Below are 19829 nucleotides of genomic sequence, written 5' to 3'. Positions count from 1 at the left end.
CGGTAAAGGGAAAACAAGCAATATTTTATCTTAGGCCTAAACTGTAAAATAGATCAGGGTTTGTATTGTACATACACTCAACAAATACCAATATCCATATACCAATATCATTTTTATTCATATATCATGGCTTCTCATAAAATACAACTTGTACAGTAACATTTTCTTAAAACACTGAGGAACTCATGACTAGATTAGAATAAGCAATCAATATACCTGTATATTGCTTAGCTGAAAAACATTGAAACAGCTCACATACTTATGCCAATAATTGTAAATATACTGAGTCTGTCAAATATCATACTTTGTGAAAACTTGGCTGTAGAGTGGCTGTATCAAATAGCATCGCTGAACAGGGGTTTGGCAGATTTTGATTTATGCATCTATTGTTTATGCATTGATAAATGTTATTTAAACTAGGTGTCTTAATATGCAATCAAGTATATACAAGTTCATGTGGTTGCGTCCTATTAATATTAATATTATGCAGATGTTCAATTATTAAAATATTCCCATGAAACATAATTATTATAAAATATTTCTGTGCTTGTGAATTTCTATTAATGAACTTATTATTGTAATTTTATGTTAATAATAAATAATAAATTATTCATTAACTGATATTATACTGTTTAAACTGGATTAAATTAGCACTTGGCGAACAGATCTTCAAAGTATTTTATGAACTCTACCTATGCCATCTTCTCTGATTTATGAATAGCTTATAAAAACTAAGTATGGTGCTATCCCCTTACGTTTTTCCATCACGGTGTATGGACACTGTATCTAGTAAAAACTTGAACATCTTAAGGTGTCAACTAGTCATTAAGTGTGCCAGGTGAAGTTGACCCATTTCCCCATTTCTGCTGACTTTGGTGGCTGCATACATTTTTATGTAAATTTTGTTTGTGTAACAAATTTATCAATCGGTCAAACCAAACGTGGAAGTGGTTGTATGGTAATATTTGTCACGGCTGCTCTGAAAAAGTTACTGCATACATGTTTCTCACTGCTCACATACCTATGCCCTATGCCACCGTGTGGGCTCGTTTGCCTATCTATTTACCTCTAATAACAGTGATCTCTCTGTTATGTAACTTCAATTAAAAAAATACAGAAAGTTCACACTTACTAAAATTGAAAATAAAACATCCATCACACAGCGTACTGGACTGTATTTAGGCTAGATTTTTAAGAGATTTTTCGATTATAATATTATTGCATACTTATGGTAAATTTATACTGTTTAGAGTTACTGAAACCATGCAATATCTTTGTTGTGAGGTCTTGTATGGACTAGTTTTCATAGAGCTGAAATACACTCGTTATATTTAATAAGGGAAAAAATGCAGCACACATAATACATGTGTAATATAGATATATACATTAATACATAGACTATAGATTGATATATACGTATCTGCAGATATATTCAACAAATTAATCAACTTTATTTAATATCAGTGGGTTACAGTTCTGCTACACCTGCAATGTTTTAAATAAAGCAATTTTTCTAGTAAACAGTAATAATATTTTATAACGAGAACAAAAATAATGATAAGCATTTAATATTGATATAGTATTTCACTCAATAATTTACAAGTATTTCATAAATCACATGAATCAATATTAAATTTACGCAAAGCTGCACATATTAATATGCACGAGAAAATGGGTGCAAAAAACAATACGTAGTTCAATGGTAAATATTGGGATGGTAAATATTTTAGGCAGGTAACAGGTCAAATTTTGGAGATTGGTAAAATAATGGGAAAATCCTCAAAATATATGACCTTTACACAATGACATTCAACGTAACAGAAGAACAATTTCTAACTTCACACTTGGTCGTAACTGGAAAATCGTACATCAATGTACCGTGTACTTAATAATTTATTAAAAACTAAGCATGCAGGCTCATTTAACAGAAAAATATAAACCCTTTCAAAATGTCAAGGAAACGACGCAGGATAATTTCACACAAACTACTGTTAAATAGGCGAAGCCTAAGGCACTAAGACTTAAAAGATTTCTTATTGGTTTCTTGATCTTCTGATTTGTTAAATGTATGCCTAAAGATTTTAGTTATTAAATTTGGTAAAAATCTGCACCCCATTTTGATTTCAATAAAGAAAGTAGACCGGTAGGATATTGCTAAAGCGTCGTGTTTTCTGCACCACAATTTTCAACAGGATGCAGATTGAGCACATACTCCCCATTCCTTAATTTCGACCCATCAAACTGAGTGGCACGCTTAAACAACAGCATGCCCAGAACGATTGGCCAGCTGGTGATTGGACCCAGCAGTAGTGTTAGGTAACCATAGGCTATGTAGAAAGTAAAACACCACCAGATCTTGTAGAGAAGCACGACGAGCACAGGAAACACAAGGCATAGCGTCCTACCTACAGTCAGAAACTTCGCCTGGTATCGCTTCGCAATGACGGCGGCAAGGCATAGAATCATCGGTAAGTGGAAGGTAAGCAGCTGAAAGACAGGATCTACCTGGTAACCATCAACCACGTATTTTCTAATTAAAGGGACAGTAGCCTCTAGGATTTTACTGCATACAACTGTACTTACTGTATAACAAATCGTCTATACCCACATGTATTTGTCACCAGATACTTAATTAATTATTTACACATCAACGCTACGAAATTTGAACGGCGCCATGACACCCGCGACCGTGCTGCCACCCTGAAAAAGTTGCGTATTTGCATTTTTATTTTGCAGGTAAATGACCGAGGGCTAATCCCAAAAGTGCAATTATATTTATACCTAAATGCTATTTAACCGAACGATATTCATTTTAGGGCAAATTTATCCATATTATAACTGAAACTATATGTCGTTTATAAGATATTACAATCCTTTTGCTTTTAAATTGCCTGTGGTTTAATGTAACAGCCTGGTGCTTGCAGCATTGTGTGACCATTACCATGCGGCTGATTTAGACGGTGTTGACTATAGACATGATGCCATTAACGGTAGTGTGACCATAAGGAGTGGCTGTGACAATTCTATCTGTTATTGTAATCCTAATTGTAATTTTGTAATTGCATCTGACAGTTGTCCGTCGCAACTAAATCTGTAGCATAAAATGCGAAAAGCTAACCGTTTGTTTCGTCCGTTTCAGGCTGGTGATGTCATTCAGCTGGTGGAGGAGGTAGACAAGGACTGGATGGTTGGGATGTGCCACGGCCACACCGGAATGTTCCCTGTGAATTTCGTCGAGATTCTGGATCCTCTATAAACGACCGATGATGTCATGTGCGTGTGTCCCGGCATCCATGCTGTGTGTTGTACATGTCGTGGCGACCGTGGCGTGCGTTACAGCGTGGTGATGTTTCACGATATTTTTAGTTTGATGCATTGCATTGATACATGCTAATGCTGTCCCACCATGATGCACTGTATATAGATCCATGCTATACAGTTGGCTTCAACCGTGATCGGGCACTGTAATTAGATCCACGATATACAGTGCTCTCCCACCGTGATGCACTGTATATAGATCCACGTATATACAGTGCTCTGCCCACCGTGATGCACTGTACATAGATCCACGCTATACAGTGCTGTCGCCACGTGATGCCACTGTATCTAGATCCACGCTATAACGAGTGCTGGCTCACCGTGATGCACTGTACATAGATCCACGTTCTACAGTGCTGGCTCACCGTGATGCACTGTACATAGATCCACGTTCTACAGTGCTCTCCCACCGTGATGCACTGTACATAGATCCACGCTATACAGTGCTGTCCCACCGTGATGCACTGTACATAGATCCACGCTATACAGTGCTCTCCCACCGTGATGCACTGTACATAGATCCACGCTATACAGTTTTATTTACGTGCAGCTATTTGCTAGTATTTGTAGCGATTGTGACGTAGGAAGGGTGGTTTGTTTTGCAGTGCTGAAGTTGACATTTGTTAGAAGTTATCATATTTCATCGTTATTCGTCTTGTGGAACCAGCTCAACACCCTTAACGTGTCTGGCATATCAGTGGCATTGCTTTACTTCAGAAGTACTTCTGTGTTATATAAACTCCATCCGGATTATGCAGACTGTGTAGATATGTAATAGGAGGAAGGAGATGTTCTACAGTCAGTCACTCGGGCCATCGCTTGCCTCCATCCAAGTGAATTTATGCTCAGCTCTGATTGGGTTTTCCCATATGCAATTGCTGTACCAGCAGTTGTTATTGCGAGGGGTTATTTTCCTATATCTATGAGGCAGACCTACTGTCCTGCCCTCTATCATGCACCCTCGGTGGCACGTGCCTATCATTCAAGATCTCCAGCTCAGTTTTTATATTCGTCGACCAATCTGTGATAATCTGTTTAGATGCAGTGCTGCCCCCTGCCCACGAGTGACACCTTTCAGCACTTTTTAGAAATCAAGTGAAGATATCCATATATGTGTGCGTGCGTGCGTGTATGAGTGTATGTATATACCTACACATATCGTGTGAACTGGGTGCTGTGATGTTTGTATATGAATGTTTCTCCTTTAGATGTGAGGAAGGGCAATAGAAGAAGATTACCACCCATTGGTTGTGTAACTGTAGTGGTTTGCCTCATGCTTGCTGGCCCTCTAGATTTGTACTGGTGAGGAAATGGGTTTGCAAATTTGCAAGGATCAGTGACAGATATATGGTATTGTAGTTTTGATAACAAAGAAATTGAACATGTGCAATCAATTAAATTGCCTTCCAGTGTTGCTAGAAATTCTTTCCTGGGTTAGAACACATGCATATACATGTATGTATAATTTGCTAACTTTGTTTTAATGGTATTTTTTAGAAGTTTTATGATCAACTACTGTGTTTCAGTTTTTGTAACTGATCCTTCATGGTGGTAAATGCTAGTGATGTGATGAATTTTCTACTTGCAGCCTGCGGTGTTTATATAATTCGTGAATCCGGGGAATTTCGTGAAAGTGATGACATTTAGATTTTGCAAAATGTTTGTGGTCTGCTCCTAACATGTGGCAAACATTGCATTTCTAGTGTAAAGTTTAGCCGCTGTAATGTTAGTTTCATCTCTTGCTCGGCGTAGTTTCTATATTTATACTGTATCTATATTTTTGCCGCCTATTTTGTATGATAAACCAGCTAGAACGTTTGGTTATTTTAAATAGTTTGCTCTAATCGCATTTAGTTATTGGTGAATTGACTGCGAACTTAGTATGGTAAGTGGAGAGGGACTGTACAAGTTTCCTTTGGTAAAATGATTGGAAGGTAACTGTGGGGTGGAAATGTTTGCGGGGAAAACCTTGTATAGCTGCTGCAACGATGTGTAATTGACACTTGCAGGCAAGTTGTTTCACGGATTGTTATCTGCCGCTCGCTATAAGATGTCAGGAGTAAGCATGCGTCGGGGTGTCCGTGCATCCGTCACTACTTATATGTTGGGTTCCAACAAATAAAGAAATATACGATTATGTTAAATAATTGTTTGTTGTGTTTATACTTGTTTTTTTGTGTGTTTGGGAGATTAACACAAGTATCGCGTTAATATAAATATATGATGATATATGATATTTATATATGAATATAATATTTTGATGAATTAACCTTTGAATCCTATCGTTTTATCACAAAGTTAATACTTGTAATTGTAAAATGTAGAATGTGCACCTAAGTAATTGTTTTATCAATCTGCTACATAATTATCTATATAAATTAATAAATGGTATGAAGAGTAGGACTCGTTTGTTTTCACAATGCTGTCTGTCAATATAAGTAAGTAAAAAAGTGAAGTAAATATGAAAGTAAGTATAAATTCTAAAAATAAAGTAATTTCCGAAAATAACTCGTTTGATAATAGCATAGATATGTACATAGATATTGAATACAGATATATGCGCTCACTAGATGGCGCTACATGGTTGTTTTTAACAGAACCATGTAGCGCCATCTAGTGAGGCGAACACACAGCTTTCGGTTTCTACCCGCGCGCTATCGCGAGAAATCACTGTCTGCCGGCGAGAATAACAACAGAAGCGAAGCAAGATGGCGGGCAAGGCGGTTGCGAGAACGGGAGTTCTCGAGGTTTATTCACGACAGCAATGGTACCGTGTCATCGCAACCCTCGACGACGACTACCTGTCGCTCAGCCTCGACGACACTTACGAAACGCACATGAATGGCGACGTTGACGGCACCAGTAACGGTGGAAGCCCCGCCGCTGCTCCCGTAGACAACCTCCCGGAGAGCATCGTAGCGAATCAGAAGCGCGCCGTGCGGGTCGTCAAGCAGGAGAACAACGGGCTCGGCATCAGTATCAAGGGCGGCAAGGAGAACAAGATGCCGATCCTCATCAGTAAGATCTTCAAGGGCATGGCGGCCGACCTTACGCACCAGCTCTACGTCGGCGATGCCATCCTCTCCGTCAACGCCGAGGATCTGCGCGACGCTACCCACGACGACGCCGTCCGCGCCCTGAAGCGCGCCGGCAAGGTCGTCGACCTAGAGGTCAAGTACCTCCGCGAGGTCACGCCATACTTCCGCAAGACGACCGCTCTCTCCGACGTAGGCTGGGAGACTCAGCACAGCTTCCTACCGAAGGACCAGCAGCAGCCGGCGGCGGCAGCAGCTGTGGCGCGGGGGTCGCGCTCGGACGCGAAGTCGGTGCCGCTACGTCTCGCCTACCTCACGCGCAACCTGAGCATGCCGGACCCGGACATGCGCACCCTGGAGCTGCACTCGCCGGACGGCCGGCACTCCTGCGTGCTGCGCGCGGCCGACGCAGCCGACGCCAACCTCTGGTTCAACGCCGCGCACGGAAACCTCGCGATACTCGCAGATGCCGCCGTCGCCGACGCCAACCGCATGCTAACGAACGTTCCCGACGCGAGCGAGATCCGTCACATGGGCTGGATGTCGGAGCGCGTCGCCGCCGGCGCCGACAGCGCCCCCCAGTGGAAGCCCGTGTTCGTCGCCGTCACCGAGAAGGATGCTCTCTTGTACGACATCGTTCCGTGGACGAAGGAGGAGTGGGCGACGCCCGTCGTGACGCACCCGCTGCTCGCGACGCGCGTCACGCAGGCAGGAGGCGCCACCGGGAAGTCTGGTCACGCGATCCCGGGGGTGACGGACGCGTTGACGTTCGGGACGCGCACGGGAACGCGACAGGGCGTCGAGGTTCACACGTTCAAGCTGGAGTCTAACCGCGACCTCGCAACATGGACGCGCGTGCTCGTCTCCGGCGCCCACCAGGCGGCAGCACACGTGCAGGAGATCACGTGTCACGTGACGTGGCAGGGCAAGGACTGCAAACTCATGCTGCACTTTGAGAATGGCTTCAGGCTTCAGGAGCAACGGACTGACAACGGCAAACCTCAGGTGAGCTGGCGGAAGCTGAGGCTGCAGCGGAAGCTGAGGCTGCAGCTGAGGAGGATGCAGCGAGTGATGTCCTCATCCACCACCCTAATGGCACATCTCGTTAAACTTTATTGTCTCGATGATTCGTTGGGGCTTCGACAACTATTCCGAGTTTCTCGTGTCGTAAGCGGACGATTGGGGAAACAAATTCTCGCAAATTCCAGATTATCGCATTGAATTAATTCTTGTTAAATCTTGTTGAATCGCTAATTATGTGTACGTAGTGAGCGAGTCGTTCGCTGTTCACACAAGGGGGTAAGCTCGTATGAGTTACGTGAATAATAGTGACTGACTAATGAATCCGAAATGACAAGGAAATCCGCATGCATCTCTGCAGTGGCAGTTTGAAGGTTTTGCTGTAGAATTCGTGACCTGGTAACTGATTACACTCAATCGCCTGCGTACATGTACGTGTCTGTACAACTCACACGGGTGTCGGCAGAATGAATGCTAACTATTTCAGTTCCATTTGCACTGTGACCCTAATGGTAGGGGGAGGGGATTTTCTCACCACATGCCCATAATACTCTTACACAGACTGTGCGCATGCCTTCCTAGCAGTGCTCATAGGGTCTATGTCTCCCAGGGTACTGCCGGAACGTACCCTGGGTACAGTCCGGTATACCGGAACGTACCCTGGTAACTATCTGATATGGTTAGGGTTAGGGAGTAGTAGTAGGCGACTCCCTAGACTCGTTAGTGGAGTAGGCGAGGTACGTTCCGGCATATTAGATAGTACCAGGGTACGTTCTGGCAGTACGCTGGGGGACATAGACGCTCTCAGCCGTAGCAGTAGCAGTAATGTCGATACCTGCCACCGAGAGACATTAAATTTAAATCAAGAATCCATAATAGAATCCATTTCTATTATGGACTCCATCGCGCATTTGAAACGAGTATTGAATCCGATCTCGCGTAGAGACTGACATTCTTACGCGCCATCGCCACACGTAACGATTTATTCTACAAAACTGAGCGAGGCTATGAAACGACCGGTAATGCTAGCGCCACTTTTTGCTGACAAGTGGCTGTTGTTTTTCGATCGGTTATGCGGGGAGTGTGAAACCACGTACTAAGCCGGGTCCAGTTAATACAGGGTACAGCGTTCTAATTCAATCGAAAGGGTTAAGAAAACCGAGTGTGGTTCGAGTCACAGCTTGAAGCGAACTTGAATAGACTCCAGGGGTCTGCGAGTATGTTAAAATATTCGTGCGCCCATGAGAATCAAAGCACACTAAAGGTACAATGCTGCAGGTAACATGCTGCAGCCACTTGTGGCTGCCTTCAGTCATACGCAGCGTGGCATACACACATATATACAGTCATACAGACATACACACGTACGTACACGCAGACATACAGACGTACGTACACATGCACGAACACGTGCGCGCACACACACACGCACACATAATCACACACAAACGCGGGCAGACAGACATACATACACACATACACACAGCCATACAGACATACACACATACACACAGCCATACATACACATACACACAGCCATACAGACACATACACACAGCCATACATGCAATTATAACCTAAATTAGCTGAAAATAACCCTAGAACCTAGAGGCTACTGTTCCTTTAAAGGAATGAGGGTATATGTAGCTCATTTTCTCAACAGGCAGAATGGTCCAGAAACATTCAAATGAGATGCAACGACGAAGCAGGATGAAGCAGGATGAAGCAGATTAGTGTAGAAGGAAAACAGGTATATAAAGGGAATACTAATCACACTGCCTCCAAGATAAATAGGTTACATCTAGTATATACCTCCAATCAAGGTTAATGTGTTGTTTATAAAAATCTGACAAATACTTACATGTGCGATTCCATATGTGAATGTTACATCTCCCGGTAGATAAGATCCTTTGATGTATATACCCCACACAAAGAACACAGCTATATGGCCATCCATCGCTTCTCCAACAAAGAATGGACCTGTGTATTGTCATAACAAAACAATAAGATGTGTAATTATTTACACGATAATAAAAAAATTTGCTCTTTATTTCCATAAAATCAATCTCATTCACTACTATAAATCATTTTGCAAGCATGTGATGTACACATATTATCGTGAAATTAAAGCAGTTTACACAGATTGGCGTGTCTACACATGATAGGAGGAACACGTGTTTTAGTGTACCACTGAGAATTTCAATTACCATGCATGTAGCATTACCATACAACTATACCTTTAGATGTATCTTTACAAAGCGATTCCAAAACTGTTAATTACCTGCTGTAAGGAAAACTGCAGAGAGCACCAATGGGTAAAACAGTTCGTTCACACTGGCAAGCAAATGCAGTCTCCATAGCAACACTTTTACCCATGATATGGGAGAACAACCATAATTAACTGCAACATGAAGGAAACAACATTAAATATATTCAGTAAAAATGCAGCTCTCTTTAGATTTCAAACGTTTTCTGAAGCACAAAGTTCATGCAATAATTAGAACAAAACTATGTAGGAGGAAAAATCATGAACACATTACAGCATTTTAATGTACATAATTGAGGTTAGTTTTGTAGTCTTACATTGTTGTTATCATACAGTATTTACATTTTCCCCTTATAGTGCAAAAACAAGTATTGCCCTCTTCATCAAAAAATATTTCTATTGTTCTGCCACCAACAAGCATGCCATCAAAATAATGTTTATACTTTTCATAAAATACATTTTATTTACTACTAATTTTGGGTAAACCAGACATTGCTCTGTTCATATCTGTAATACTTACATTGAGGGCGTGGTCTGTAGAACTTTAGAACTGTCAGAGGAATCACAGTAAGTCCAAGTAGAACAGCAAACACTGATTGTAGCTATCAGAATGAAAATCAACACCATATATTAATGCTCCTTACTAAACAATACAAATAGATAGACTTGACACTCAACACTATGGCTTTATTCAGAAGAGTCTATTTTACCTACACCCATCAGGATTCAGGTGTAATAACATTTTACAGTTTACTTGATAACCGATAAAGCTTTATCTTATATATACATATATATGTACCCATACCCAACCTTGGAAATGCAATATTAATAAAGAGAAATTATTAAAGTGTTCTCGTTAGTAAGCAACCACTGCTTTCATGACAATTCCTGACGGATGCTTACATGCTGAACAGCAGCACAATCACACGACAAAACCACACAAAATCCAGTTGGTGACAAATAATGTAAAATGCAAACAAAGAAGATTAAATAACTAGCTCAGCTACATGACCGGGTTGTAAAGAAAAATCAAAATCGAAAAATAATGTTTTTACGTTAAATTCATTCTAATAAAAATGCATTACAATTATTTCCATGTTACTTACGAGTGTGCATATATTTGTCATCAGCAGCAGGCGTGCCAGCAAGCTAAGCTGTTGTACAGGACTGCCACTTAAAGAAAATTGCTGCGAGATGCTGCCATGATAGCCTTCTTCATCCTAAAACATAATGTAATATGACACTCAACAGAACACGAGTTTGGATAAACGTTCCCTACTTTGTCAGTTCGAAATTAATAGAAGATTGTTTGGTCATCACATTATCATGGTCAGCACAGCAAGGACAGGACCTAAAAATTATTTTGATAAACATTTCTAAAATGAGGAATGAAAACTGATCGAAACTTAGGTGTTACTAATACTAGGGTAGAGACACTACTCACAATAGCCCTTTGAGGCAAGGAAATCACTGTTTAGTTCACTTTTTTTTTCGTTATATGTGAGCTTATGAGCATGAGTAATTGTGAGCTTGGACTATTCACTTATGGGCACTGTGATTTCTCACTCAGTGCTCTCATCTACGGACGTGATCTTAATACACATCACGTATTTTAGGCAAAATAATCGGACTTTAAGAATCAACTAGGTTTTGGTAGGCACACTAGATCACACGAAACTAGTTCGATGAAAACGAAAAATGCTCGACAAAATTCCATAGCAATACAATAGCAGAAATCTATATTGCACCTCAGCAGTTGCGTGTATGGTGTGAACACCAGTGCTGAATTTTCTGGGGTCCCACGCCAGAACATACAGAGGTCCGCTGACATGCACAGTGTCCTTCCACTGATCGTTGTCAATGCGCACTTTCACTGCTTTGACAGCACCCGGAGAAAACACCAATATCCTATCACAAAATAGACATAACCATGAGCTTTCAATATACCAGTGTGCATGACAACAGGATCGCTTTAGGAATTTGTAAATCCAGTGCAAATTTACTGAATCACGATCAATTGAAAGTGGATTGAGTTGAGTGAGATCAATCAGTGTTTTGCATTTTACCATAACACCTGATTTGTTATAAAAACTTTCCTAAATGGCATTTAGTCCAATAAAAGTGTGTTGTTAAGAAAAGATTTGTGCATAATCAAAACCAAAACACTTTCAAGAGAAATGAATGCATATAGCTTCCACATATTGATAAAAAAACGTCCCAGCTTGAATTGGCACAATCGAACGATTATTGATAATGGGCAGTCTAGCCACGGGTACCTGATATGAGTGGAATTCAGCATACTCTCTAGAGGCTCATGGTATGGCATCTCAAACATTGCATCTTTAGGGTTGGTGATAAGAATAATCGGCCACTTTCTAAATTGCGCATCAACAAATGACAGCAATCCATGGTCAATTGCCACAACTCTATACCTGTGAGAACGTGTAAACACAGCAAAGAAATCAGTGAAGAAAGCAAGAATCTAGAATCAATGAAGTCAGTGTCACTGATATCAACAATCAGACAAAGGAAAATGCAACCTGTGATACAACACTTGAATATGTGTACATGTGGAATATTTTTACAGAGTAATATAAAATTATTAAAATGCAATAATTTAAATTTTTTATACAAAGCTATACCTTCTATTGTCTTTCCAGTCTGCTAACTCTAGTTCTAGGTTTCCAGTCTTTTGAAAAGCATACATCCTATCGATAATTCCTCCCAATGTATGAAGATGTCCACACATGTAGGCCAAGCCTGACCTACAAACAAGTATCAAACATAACACAAACACTTCTTTTGTGTTAAAACAGAATACACATCGTGCTCCATGAAATTGTACGAAGCTATTTACTGAGTTTGCATTGTTGTTTATAAAAGAGTTAAAACCACAATAACTGATTAATTAATCTGAATCAATGCAGATAATTTACATTGACATGGTGGGTCCATCACACTAGCCTGGAAAACCATTTCAAACACTGAATTTCGACATATGGTACCCAATTATAAAGTGGGACAGTTTTTTGACATAATCCCCGACCCAAATTATAAAACACAAAGGCAGTACTGTTTTAACCTACAAGTTAAAAAGGGTTCAGAGATCTGCTCTTTGACCACTCTGGTACACCAGGCACAGATTACACTGTAGTTTTACGTGTCAAATAGTTGCTACGTGGACGTGGAGCAATTTAGACAACTGACAAGTATAGGTTTAAGCATTTTGGAATCATCCTTATTTATAAAGCATGATATAACCACACTATAAAACAATATTTATCTGACAGTGTCGTTTAACGATCACTAGTACTTTACCTCATAACATGCCTGAATCGAGAAGGAGCAAACATAATTGAGGTTGGGTAGTGCCCAAACCACACTGTTCCACTACTAGAAAGACTCTCCTCTGCAAATTTTTCTAGCAATGTCATTTCTTCCTGTGTACAAAAATAGTTTCGATACAGCTTTTGTTCAGTTGTAGTAACTACTTATACTACACTATTTTAGAGGAATAACTAAATCTCTATTATATTAAAATGAGTTAAATACAATTTTTAAGAAAGCAGCATAAAATTGAAGAGATCAAGTCTAACTTATATACCTACCTCTTGAAAATAACCAAAGAAATTGAAGGGCCGTTTTGGTCCAGGCAACAAGGTTGCATCTGCAGCTATAAAGGAATACTCAGCATCGCCATCCTTGTGTATGTAATGGTATGAGTGAAGATTCCCTTGTTGGCCTTGTGCAGAATATTTCCTAAATTCACATCATTTGAGACATTTATTTAATTTATACCTAAATGTACACATGCCATAACCAAGTAGGGGCTAATTAAGCAACAATTAAATTAATATTTAATTGAATGTAAACACATATACACAATATAAACAATACAATAAAGGGGTTGAGAAATTAGCAATAATAATTACCTGAAATAATTCTCCTGATCTTCATGTGTAGGTACATTGAATGAATCTGAAAACCATGAATACATTTAGTTGATTAATACATATCCAATTTGATTAGAAATGATGAAATAACTGCCAAGATTGAATTTTTTTTTTTATTAACAGAATTATGGTGCAAAAATTCCTGATAAAATTACACATGCATGCACACACATACACACATGTAAACATGGAATATATTGTATCATAGAAAGTGCACTCGGGAAATGGCAAAGCCTAAAAATGACTCTGGGAGTAAAATGGGACTATATTATTGCCAACATATTAGTGATTAATATTACCATGGTTGCCTCTGATGTCTAAAACCTTGGTTTTTTGAAGAACATTACTGCTGTTCAGAATATTTCCATACATCTTCCACTCTTCTACATACTGCTGCGAGCCAATGTTCAACTGACCTTTGGCATCTACAATATCACCTACAAGAATAAAACATAACCTAGACAACAGAAAGAGATTTGATCAAATGCAAACATTTTACTATAACCACCTTTGTAACAGAAACTTGCTAAAAGGTAATGCATATTTAAATGTATTAATTATCAGGTAAAGGTATATTCAAAATGATTAACATAGGTACGTAAGCATGGATCTATTTCCACTGCCACATTGTTAGTAGATATGTAGGTTTAATTTTGTGATATATCATTAGGCAAATGTGACTAATGTCACAAGTCTGTTATCTTTTTTTCAAGTTGGTCATCTACGCTTTAAATACGCTCATAAACAGATGCAACATACTGAGAGCATCTCAGCCATACCAGGGGTAGAAATTAACTTTTGAACAAGGGAATCCAACAGGCCCTCAAAAAGAGGGAGTCCGCAGCAAAATGAGGGATTCCGCAGTCTGAAGTTCAAAACTAAACTAATACTGTGCTATTAGCAATAAGCATCTGCTTATTTTGAAGATTCATGCAGTTGCACGTCTGCCAAATTTTCTTTGGACATTTACTGAAAAAATATGCTAATTCCGGGAGGCCATGCTCTGGAATGACCAATCAGTATAGCAGAATTTTCATGGAGCCACACGGACTCCTGGATATATGTCAAACCAGGGAGTCCGACAGTAAATCAGGGAGTATTTGACTCCGGACTTGCGTTAATTTCTCACTCTACATACCAACTAACTAATACTGCATGTTGAACAAGCTGTATAATTTCATTAAAAATAAAATTTAAACAAAATCAGTATATGAACGTACTTGTACATGTATATAAGCGAGTTCGTGATTACAGTCTGTGCGTGTGCGAACTTTGCCACGAACTCTTCTGGGTTAGGTCATTTGTGAAAAACATTTCGTATTTCGGCCACACAGTACATATACGCATGCACCTGTGTCGTTGTAATGCTACAGTGAGTCTTCGCGTGTGCACGTACACGTGAGGGCGTGCATGCGTGTGCACGTACACAGAATACATGTACATAATATCAGATAATATATATGTACTGAACCGAGAGCTCACGCCGCACTCGAGATTTCGCCGATTTTTGTCACTAATGACCCAGTGACCTGTGACGTCACACAACCCCTTAGCTAACTACGAACTCGCTTATTCAGGGTATCAGGTGGATTCAAAATAATGCAAAACATTTTAAATAGTGTATACCCAGCACCCACACCCTTCAGCTATGCTACTGCCATTTTCCAGATATTCGGATTGCTATATATATTCTAAGCTGTTTTACACAGAGTACTGTGAAAGCATTTATTTATTATATATCATTACCTGTTAGTAGCATAACAGCTGGGCTTATGATATCTACATTCTCATTGCAGAAAGCCATGAAGTCACGTGGTCGCTCACCTGTTTCATCATGGAAAATACTGAAGTGCAAGTCTGAAACCTAATAAAAATTACATGTACCCACACATGAAAATACTGATATGCAGTGAGTCAACAACTAACATGGTTCAAAACTATAGTAGAGACAGTGATTTTCCGCGATTGAGGAAAACGGACGGAAAACACGGAAACGGCCATTGGAAATGGAAAAGATGTTTTCAAACGTAAAAACGCAAAAAACGTAATTTGAACATATTACATGGAAATTTCAATAAAATTACAAAAAAGTCGACAATAGCATTGGAAATGATATAGTTTACATTCAGGCAAGTTTCAGAGCGAAATGACTTATAATTACGACGATTTTATTATTAACACATTACCCTAAAGGTTCTTTCAAAGGATGGCAAAACAGAATTTCCATTTTTTCTTTACTTTGAAACGGAATTCATGATTTTCCTAAACGGAAAAGGCAATTTTTTTAAACGGAAAATCACTGTCCCTACTAATACTATAGCATGGACACAATTGTAAATATAAAACGTTAGTATGCATAAAAAAAATATATGTTCAGGCCTCAGGGTAATACCGACCAGGGATGTGCAGTGATTATTACTATGTACACCTTCTACTTTTGTATATATTTTTTTGTTTTGTATAATTATAGATTGTAGATCTCGTTTTTTGAATACATTGTTACTAACCAGTTTTAAACATTTTTATGCTTTTCTGAATCTACATTTGGTCAGCATTTGGTTACAATTTGTCAACTAACTACCTGAAACGGCTAATTTACTAATTTAGTTAATACGTCAATTAATGTAAACTACTCATATAGGGTCTATGTCCCCCTGGGTACTGCCGGAACGTACCCTGGGTACGGTCCGGTATACCGGAACGTACCCTCGTAACGGCTCAGGGATAGAGAAGATGTCCAGTCCTATCTTATCAACTAACATCATCCTATCCAATCACCGTACTGGACATCATCTCTATCCTTTTTCAGGGATAGATAAGATGTCCAGTCCTATCTTATCAACTAACATCATCCTATCCAATCACCGTACTGGACATCATCTCTATCCTTGAACCCTGGTGACTATCTGATAGTGATATGGAGACTGGAGTCACTATGATTAAGGTTAGGGTTAGGGTTAGGGAGTAGGCGTAGGCGACTCCCTAGACTCGTTAGTGGAGTAGGCAAGGTACGGTCCGGCATATTAGATAGTACTAGAGCTAGTACCAGGGTACGTTCCGGCAGTACCCTGGGGGACATAGACCCTCTCAGCTATAGTAATTACTAAATTAGTATATAGAATAGGTATTACTACTATTACTATTAGCAACCCGCTGGGGTTCGTTATCATTTTTGTTTACCTGGATGAACCACATCATGTTTTTGGTGGAGGCACCAAGTGAATATGTTGACGGGTTATTCACACGAACATTGAATTTCTGCTGTGTCGAGTGGTCAGGTATTGAAGTATCATGAAATTCGACAACATAATTGTTTGCTAGGGTTGCAGCTAACCAAGCGAAAGTTCCAATAAGTATTACAAATAGCATTTTTATTAATCTAGTAGTAGCGCATGATGCCATCTAGCTATCCAGTATCTAATCGCTTTTTAACAAGTGTTGTAATCGGATCAATCAAGAAATCACAAAATAACAACATTTATACACTGCCGCCATCTTTGGTAATAGTATTCCGTTCTAGTAGATAGGAACGTAGCCCTTCAGTCACGCTCACTAAATGCGCCACTCAAAGACGTGGGTCTGGTCTATAGCATTGTAGGCGGTGACGTTACGACGTTACCGTGGAACCGGCGTGAGAACCGGCGACGATGTTGATCGTTATATTTTATAATATTATACTTTATAGCATAGATTATACAAACACATGTGTGATATATTATATCTATGATTATAGCAATAAAATGTCAAGGATGACGTTTTCCGAATGTTGTTGACTGTAAATAATGTTATAGACCATTATAGTGTACCACGCTCCTGGAACGTTATTCACGCAACCATAGATATACCATCAATAGCATAATTATAAAGACGGCTTCTTTATATGCTCTTGATACCATGGATATACCTACACAACAGTGAACACATGTATGACGCAACCAACCCAAAACATTCCCGCAATGCTACGTTCGTAGAGAACCATGTCAGAGCGCAAAATTGAAGATAAACAAATCACTCACTTCTGATATTACTAGGAGCGTCGGTCACAATCAATTATATAAGGTCCATATAAATAGGAAATCATTTCTATTATGGACTCTTGGAGTATCTGGAGGATAATAATCACTCGATCATCAGAGTTTATCAGAAGTGAACAAACGTATTATTTATTAATATTAGTTTTATTTTTAATTTGTATTTAGTTTTACGTAATAAATCATAAGACTCAGCATGTGAATGTTCAATTTAACATGTTTCCAGCGAGTCATGCTATAACTCTTCAGATTCTATATTATGACTCTCAATTCTGATCATATCAGAATCGAGTGCAGGTTTTTCATTCACTCCTGATATTATATCAGTGTTAATTATGTTCTTAGGACCACGCCAATGAGCAGACACTTGCACACACGCACGTACGCACGCACGCACACACACACACACACACACATATTGATGTATAGGTAATCATTATAATATAGTTATACATGATGTACGTACATATTATGGACGCCCACACAGGAGAGATGGATCATGCCTGCGCGAAGCCATCTAAAACATAAAATACACAAATATGCGTGAAGTTTTCCATTACTTTTTGCATATATATGCATCACATTTCCCACGAAAAAATTAAGTGCGTGGGTTTGAGGAACCGATTAGATTAATTTATTCTTTGCCAGACGTCTGTCGTAATATCGTATGGTAAAGAATTCAGAAGCTTATTAGATACAATACCGTCCAATTAAAAATCTGCCAATTTTACCTTTCTCGAGAAGACTGAGATTTCAGAATCACCAGTTTTTTGGCATAGAGTATGGTCATAGACATTGTCAGCCTTATCTAAAATACCATATCTGCATCGTAGACTACTAGTTGTCACTATAGGTGGCAGCACGTAGTCACTTTTCCTAGTTTGTTATAGTTGGCTTCGCATAAGCGCTATCACAGGCTAATGAAAACGTATTTGTTACTATATTATATATGTATATGTACGTATACGTGTTCGTACTCGTATACTATTTACGTACTATATATTACTAGGGTGCTATGACCCTCGCGGTATGTGGAGCAAAGGAGCACGTAGCAAGGGTAGCGACATCTCATTTCTGAGTGGGGTCATGCAATGGGGGTGCAAAACATGCCACTATCTCAGTTACAACGTTCCTCAATTATATCCCCCCCCCCTTTTCACGGTTATTTCAGCAATTACTCGTTGCTTACTGTAGTTTTATTGCGAAGAAATCATATTACTATGAATCTTGTGTCTGTACTCAACTGAGTGCGAAAAATATGCTAAGCACCAAAGGTGTACGGCCAACAAAAATGTTATAAAAAAACAACAATGCGGAATAGAACGAAACTGATTACAAGAAAGAAATTCGGGAGGTGTGTCTAATAACTGTTAAAAATGGAAATTTCTGTTTCTATATTAATTTCAAATAATAATTTTTACATTAAAGCCGCACTATGCGCATCCAAACGCTAATTTATCCAGTACTAGACTAGCAAATACTTTGTGTCAAGCATAATCACACTACCTTATGGCAAAATAAACTCTAGTTTCTCCCATTTCACTGTGCGTTTGCATAAAACCCACAAGAAAAAGGTGCGAAATCTGGTAATCTGGCGCCAACGCTAAATTGTTTGCCAAACAATTTCGCCAAGAATCGGTTAGGTGACGTCACCTTTTTTTTTTATCTTTGCTACACCCGTACCGCTGTACCGCAGCACCGCTGTGCGGTTGTCTGGCAGAGCAACGCGAAAGTGTCAACAACATCGGAGAGTTTGAACAACATTGGAGGTATTTTCAAATGCCTTTTATAAGACAACGCGCAGTGAAATGGGAGGAACTAGAGTTTATTTTGTCATAAGGTAGTATGATTATGCATGACACAAAGTATTTGCTAGTCTAGTACTGGAGAAATTAGCGTTTGGATGCGCATAGTGGGGCTTTAATTTAGTTGTAAGTATATACTCTCGAGCAGTTTCAAGAAAATTATCGTTCTTTTGACACACACAAACACATATATCTACCTCCGCCAGGAGCTTGGCGGAGGTTATGTTTTCACCGGCGTGTCTTTGAGTGTTGGTTTGTGTGTTTGTGTGTTACCATGCACGTTTCAGTTCACTTCCGCTAGGTGCGCTGGCTGTAGACTTACAAACACGCAACCACAGGCTAAGGGGCAACCACAGTCCACCCCCACCCGCACGCTCGCACTAATCGTGGATCCGGTGAGA

The 19829-nt window shown here is 39.6% G+C and overlaps 1 protein-coding gene across 4 annotated transcripts; it reads right to left on the bottom strand.

Annotated features, from left to right (window-relative positions):
• Positions 1–1429: 1429 nt before the first annotated feature.
• On the bottom strand, positions 1430–17136 carry LOC106813464 (transmembrane protein 62-like). Of its 4 annotated transcripts, none has more exons than XM_014817599.1 (14): positions 16773–17136; positions 15417–15456; positions 13892–14029; positions 13572–13617; positions 13248–13398; positions 12958–13079; positions 12282–12404; positions 11916–12071; positions 11388–11547; positions 10746–10859; positions 10160–10241; positions 9655–9774; positions 9235–9353; positions 1430–2487 (listed from the first exon to the last, which is right to left on the bottom strand). In XM_014817599.1, the coding sequence occupies exons 1-14, from the start codon at positions 16992–16994 to the stop codon at positions 2155–2157; spliced, it is 1926 nt and encodes a 641-aa protein (XP_014673085.1). In that variant the 5' UTR covers positions 16995–17136; the 3' UTR covers positions 1430–2154. The 4 variants fall into 4 exon arrangements, with proteins under 4 accessions (XP_014673085.1, XP_014673084.1, XP_014673087.1 ...); XM_014817598.1 differs by having other exon boundaries at positions 15339–15456; positions 16773–17135; XM_014817601.1 differs by lacking the exon at positions 15417–15456 and adding an exon at positions 15339–15416 and having other exon boundaries at positions 16773–17135.
• Positions 17137–19829: the final 2693 nt, after the last annotated feature.

The sequence above is a fragment of the Priapulus caudatus genome, unplaced genomic scaffold (genome assembly GCF_000485595.1).
Source record: "Priapulus caudatus unplaced genomic scaffold, Priapulus_caudatus-5.0.1 Scaffold777, whole genome shotgun sequence".
In the NCBI taxonomy this organism is placed as follows: domain Eukaryota; kingdom Metazoa; phylum Priapulida; class Priapulimorpha; order Priapulimorphida; family Priapulidae; genus Priapulus; species Priapulus caudatus.
This window is presented reverse-complemented; position numbering and strand designations above follow the sequence as displayed.

Excerpts from the sequence above, each read along its gene's own strand:
- LOC106813464 (XM_014817598.1), bottom strand. The coding sequence starts at position 16,994 with ATGGCATCATGCGCTACTACTAGATTAATAAAAATGCTATTTGTAATA. Across the intron at positions 13,618-13,891 it reads AGACATCAGAGGCAACCATG|ATTCATTCAATGTACCTACA; the intron begins GTAATATTAATC and ends CATGGTTTTCAG. Across the intron at positions 12,405-12,957 it reads CGATTCAGGCATGTTATGAG|GTCAGGCTTGGCCTACATGT; the intron begins GTAAAGTACTAG and ends ACTTGTTTGTAG.